Source organism: Chlorocebus sabaeus, chromosome 12 (assembly GCF_047675955.1).
Source record: "Chlorocebus sabaeus isolate Y175 chromosome 12, mChlSab1.0.hap1, whole genome shotgun sequence".
Classification (NCBI taxonomy): Eukaryota; Metazoa; Chordata; class Mammalia; order Primates; family Cercopithecidae; genus Chlorocebus; species Chlorocebus sabaeus.
In genome coordinates, this window is record NC_132915.1 from 28,177,005 (window position 1) to 28,183,004 (window position 6,000).

General features: G+C 50.2%; 1 protein-coding gene across 6 annotated transcripts in view; it reads left to right on the forward strand.

Annotated features, from left to right (window-relative positions):
* The window catches only part of APBA1 (amyloid beta precursor protein binding family A member 1), a 226,858-nt gene extending 221,392 nt beyond the window's left edge, over window positions 1-5,466 (forward strand). For all 6 annotated transcript variants that reach the window (XM_007969448.3, XM_007969446.3, XM_073021532.1 and 3 more), the window contains 2 exons: window positions 80-220; window positions 1,648-5,466. In XM_007969448.3, coding sequence (XP_007967639.3) covers window positions 80-220; window positions 1,648-1,719 — 213 coding nt within the window. In that variant the 3' untranslated portion in view covers window positions 1,720-5,466. The remainder of the gene's footprint in view (window positions 1-79; window positions 221-1,647) is intronic.
* Window positions 5,467-6,000: the final 534 nt, after the last annotated feature.

Sequence of the window (6,000 nt, forward strand, 5' to 3'; positions counted from 1 at the left end):
CGGGGCTTTCGGGAAAGACGGCCTTCCAGCCCTGCCACACTCTCTGCCATGAGGGTAACACAGCCTTTGACTCTGGCAGATCTGCAGCCTCATGAGAGGGGGAATAGCTGAGAGAGGAGGCGTCCGTGTGGGGCACCGGATCATTGAAATCAATGGACAGAGCGTCGTGGCCACCCCCCACGAGAAGATCGTCCACATTCTCTCCAATGCTGTTGGGGAGGTAGGAGAGATCCAGGGCTGGGGGTGGTGCTGAGGGCTGCGTCTGGTGCCCCTGCCTCATGTGCCCACTGTGGCCCTGAGCAGTCCTTCTGGGAAAGCTCCCTGAGTTTCCAATCCTGAACACCCCCCAACAAGCAGACCTATCTGTCTCTGACCAAACGCCAAACACATTTGCAAGCGGTTGTCCGGGAGCTTCTCCATGAAATGGAATCAGGTCACCCTCAGCCTTCTCTTTCATCTGATGTGCTCACCTTCTCTTTTCAACACTCAGTTTTCTGTTGCTTTTCTGTATGGTTGCCTAAGTTGCCTCCACTTTCCCCAGTTAATCTCCCCAAATGTATTTAAAAGATTTAACTCTTAGACTCAAGTCAAATCAACAAAGTGGCCCTCCAGAGGTGTGACCCCAGTGCAGTGTGGCGTGACGTGTCATCACTGCTGTCAGTCAATCATCACTGCTGTAAGTCATCACTGCTGCCATTCATCACTACTGTCAGTCAGTCATTACTGCTGTCAGTCATCACTGCTGTCATTCATTTATCACTGCTGTCAGTCATCACTGCTGTCAGTCATCACTGCTGCCATTCATCACTGCTGTCAGTCAGTCATCACTGCTGTCAGTCATCACTGCTGTCAGTCATCACTGCTGTCAGTTATCACTGCTGTCAGTCATCACTGCTGTCAGTCATCACTGCTGTCAGTCAGTTATCACTGCTATCAGTCATCCTGCTGTCATTCATCACTACTGTCAGTCATCACTGCTGTCATTCGTCACTGCTGTCAGTCATCACTGCTGTCATTCATTTATCACTGCTGTCAGTCAACACTGCTGTCATTCATCACTGCTGTCAGTTATCACTGCTGTCAGTCAGTCGTCATTCCTGTCATTCATCACTGCTGTCAGTCATCACTGCTGTCATTCATTTATCACTGCTGTCAGCCATTGCACTGTCAGTCATCACTGCTGTCAGTCATCGCTGCTGTCAGTCATCACTGCTGTCATCCATCACTGCTGTCAGTCATCACTGTTGTTCTAGGGCTGATTTGTCATCCTTGCCTTATCTGCCAAGAGAGGTGAGGGAGGCAGGTGCCCTAAGAAGCCTTGAGCCCTTCTCCCTCCATTTTCAGAGTTCTCGCTTTTAAAAGGGTAGGGTCTGGTGAGAGCAAAAGCATTTGACTGAGAAATAAGCCTTGCCTGGTTTTTGTTGTTCATTTCTGTCACCCCTAAGCTTTTGAGAAAGTCAGTGGATTCCACCCTTCCTGGAGGCCACCCTGGGTCAGGTCCCTGGTGGTGGCTGGGCAGTAGGGGGGTATCTTCAAAGCCCTCTATGCAAGAGGCACTGCCTCTCTCGCTGGCCCTGGGCAGTGCCCATGCAGCCAGCAGCCAGCCTCCAGCCTCAGCCCCCACTAAAGTGTGTTCTGTACCCTCAGATTCACATGAAGACAATGCCAGCCGCCATGTACAGGCTGCTGACGGCCCAGGAGCAGCCCGTTTACATCTGACCGCGGCCGCACGTGGTGGCATGCATGGAGGACTCTCCTCATCGTGGTTGTGTTTCTCGTGCTGCATCCCTGTGTCCACTGAGACATTCCCCTCTCGCGCCCAGCATTCGGTTTTACACAGGAAGAGAAGAATCCGCAAGGACCTCTTTACTCTCTCCGATTTGCTTTTTTTTTTTTTTTTTTTTTAAATACCAGGGAAGGTTCGTATGCACTCCCTTGAGGATGGAGAGCAGCCAGCATCCACCTGGTACCAACCCAGGACCATCCTGGAGGGCCTTCTGGGTGTGTCCAGGGGTGAGCTGTCACTGCCTAAGGGGGAATCCTCCCTTCCCAAGAGGTGCAGACCTCTTAGAAGGAGCTCCCAGGGCAGTGAAGCAGCTGATTCAGCAGTGCCTAAAACCCAGTTGCTGATCTCTGCTCTCTGAGTTTATCTGTGGGAATGTGGTAGTACCCAGGGCCAGCCCACATCATTAAGGTTATGCACTGCCTGCCTTGTAGTTGGGGCACCATACATTATTTCCTCCCAGAATCTCTGAGCCAACCTTAAACCTCTTCTATTGCTAGTTTTAATTTCAACGTATGTGTGTTTTCTAATACGAGCCTTCTGACCCCAGGATAAAAGGGGAAATAACTGCCTTGGGCAAGGACACCATAGTGTCACAGAGAGCTTGGCAATTCATGGGGCATCTGAACTTTGCCAGGTTGTCCTGAAGTTATCAACCATTAGATAAACACAGGCAGGTACTGTCTGCTTCTCTCTCTGTATCTCTCACACACACAGTCTCATTTGCGTATCACCCTTCCCTGCTCCCACCACCAATGAGACAAGCTGAAGATTAGGCACACAGATCCCCTGGAAACCCACCTCTCTGGGAGGCCCCTTCCCTGGCAGGTGGCCAGGAGGGTGGGGGCTGCTCAGCCTCATCCTGAGAGACCTGCCCTCTCTGCGGCTGAGGCCCAGCCCCTCCAGCACCACCTTGGTTTAAAGCATCCTCCTTCTGGACTCCCCTTCCTGCCGAACACACATCCCAGGGGTCTGGGAAGGAGGGACTGTTCCCCAGAAGGCGAGCTCCAGGTGCCATTGTCCTCTTGTTTCCTGGCCCAAGGCAAGACCAGCTTTCTTTGCTCAGGGCCACTAGGCAGCATGTGATATTGGAAAGGCCAGAATAGTACATAAGCCACAAAATTAAGGGGATAATAGCAACCTCAAGTTATGCCTCAGAGTCCCCAGATGTGGCCCATAAACACCCTCTTGCTGCCTTGTGGGCCTGAGAGCATTTTCAGCTGGTGTGGAATGTTCTGTGTTTTCATCAGGTGCCTCATATTTATGGCTTCCGTCTCAGTTCAGTGTAGATGTTTTAGTAATATTATAATTCTGAGCCAGTTTTCACTTGGTCCAAAGAGCATTTTGTTTTCATGTGAGGTGTGATTTGGCTTTGCTTTTGTTTTGTTTCATTCATGACCTCAGTAGAGACAGGGGAAGAGAAACTAATATATTTTGTAATTAATATAGTCCCTGTTCTCTGCATCCAGGATATTTATGTTGTGTCTACAGAAATAGGAACTCAGTGAGCAAATGTTGGATAGCATGTATTTATAGAGAGAATGGAGGGATTCTAAGGAGGGAGAAAAGTGACTATAACAAGATTAGGGACAAGAGACTTCAACCAGAGAGCTCTGTGATCAGCTCCCTGAGATCTCTATACCTTCAGAGTTTTCTGCTTAGAATCAGGGAAGCTCAATGCTTGAAAGGAATGAGCAGCAGAGCTCTCAGTTTCACTGTACTACAAAGGAGCCCTAAGGAAGGGAGGCCGCTGGCTGCCCAGGGGCCCTGTGGGGAAAGGGGCTTCTGCCATTGCAGAGAGTGGCACAGGGTGGGGCCAGGGACTCTGGGATGGGCCATAAAGCTCCCCAGGACTTCTTTGAAGGGTGCTTTACAGAAAGTTGCTTGGAGACCAGCCCCAAGGTCAACCCGTCACAAACATGAGGACCAGGAAGGAACCATGGCCTGGGTTTTCCATTTGCTGTAGAGTATCTGGTGATACAATGAGACACTAAAGAGTCACCAGCCAGTTCATCTTTCCTCTGCCAATAAGAGTGGATAGAACAGGAATGAAGTGTTACTGGTGGCATTTCAGGCATCAGGAGCCTTGGAAAATCATTGCAGGGGCTCATGCCTGTCTGTCCCCAGGCACCTGGGCAGCACCACAGAGGCCCGCCCACGATTGGCCAGGGGACAGAACTCCAGTAGTGCGTCCCTGTACAACCTGCACATAACAGTTACCTATCTTCACCTCAAGGAGAGAATATACTTTCTATTCCTATTGCACAAAAACCTTGTAAACTTTGAGAGGTGCTGAAAAAGCCAATTCTGCAAGCTCTCCTGGAGAATTGACATTGTAACATAAGAGTGAGATGATTTGTCCACCACATTCTTTTGTGTTAATCCAGGTGTGTCTTCACACCCAGTGAGTGGAAGTTGCTGGAGCTCGGAACAGGTCCATCCAACTGAAGTGGGTTCTTTTTCCCACTACCACTGGGGCAAGGGAGTGAGCCTAGGTATGGTCACCCCAGCAGCCAGAGTCTTAAAAGTGAGTCGCTAGATTTTTTGAAAGTCCCAAGAGAAGTGGTGGTCTTCCCTTCTGTCATCCCAGTATATATAGTTATATATGTAAATATCTAAATACCCCATGTAACGGGAAGGCTATGTACAGAGCAGCCTTCCCAAACGCTGCGAGGGCACAGAGCCGCTGTGGCTGCTCCACCAGGACATGCTGGTGGCTCAGCTTTGGGGATGGACTCCCACATTCACCTCCCCCTGCCTCTTCTCCAATGTGAGCATTTCAGGGAGCCACCATCAGCCTTGGGTTCACAAGAGGGAGAAACCCCCAAAGACCAATGCCTGGAGCCCACTTCTCCAGCGACACCTTCCCTCACCAGAGCAGGCTCCTAGGAGCGCATTGCAGGGGCGCCGGGTCCCTGTGCACGGGTTTGCTTTCTGAACATTGCCCATCAACACCGCCTTCAGGGAGTCCCAGAGTAACCTACTACCTCCCCCATCGCTCCTCTGCCCCCTCACCCTGTGGGCACCAACACCTCCCGCACACGGATGAAAACCATCTACAGAGCCCTTCCCGGGTCCCTCGACCCAGTGGTGTAGCCGTTACCAATGTTTACAACCAGGGGCCGCCCCTCCTTAGATGTGTTGACTCACATTCACAGGCCGCCTGTTGGTTTGAGTTTCATGTCTGTCTCCTTCCCTGGCCTGCGTCGACTTGAGCACACAACTCGATCTTTCTTCCCCTCCATCAAGGCAGTGTGTGAGGACTGTGTGGGAATGACATTTCTTGTACATACTTAGCACAGCACCTAGAGTATGAACTTGTACTATTGTTCTGTAAAGAGGGTGAAATAGAGCTTATTGTAAAGCGTCGGGAGAAGTATAGTATTGTATTTGTAACAATATCGTTCTTTGTATACACAAAACTCAATGATCTATATATAAATATAAATAAATATATAAATAAAATATATCTACACGTGAGCCTGGAATGTGGACACCGCACACCCACTGAATGTACTTCCTCGACAGTCTGGTCACTGGTCCCTCCCTCCCTCCTCTGTACCGTGGCCACAGTCATCCGGTTTGGGGTTGTGATGTATTTACTGTGCTATCTTCCTTTATTTAACTGAACGCTAATGTCTGTATAAGAGTTGCTGCAACAATAAACAAGAACTTCACCTCTTGGCCTGGCCAAGTGTCTTCTTATTGCAGGGAAGGCACAGGATTGTGTGATGAGTTTGTCTTTTCCCTAGCAGACTAGCTCCTACCCACCCTACAGGTGCCCAGAGCCCAGGAGTTCTCTAAATGAGCTTTTCCAGTTCTGTGGAACTGACTTGGTTTTAGACAAGAAAGGCTGTGTTCTCCTGTCCCAGCTGATCCTCCAATCCTGTGGGTCTCCTTCGAACGCACTGAACTGGAGAAAGAGAAATTCTCTGGATTTCATACTTGACATCCTCCATGAGGGTAGGAAAACAGGAATTAATTCTTCCCCACCTCAGTCATCTCCCATAAGGGAGGGAGGTGCCTTTTTGTAAGGGACTAAGACCTAAGTGGACAGTGGAAAACAGTGCCCTGAGAGGCCCACGTGTGAGAAGGTTCTGGAAGATTTCCTCCTGGTGCTCTTTGGAAATTCACGTTTTGAAGGTTGCCAGGCATGCCCTCCCTGCTGCCAGGGGCACGCTAGGGTCCCTGGACTCCCCAACACAGAGTGTCCAGCC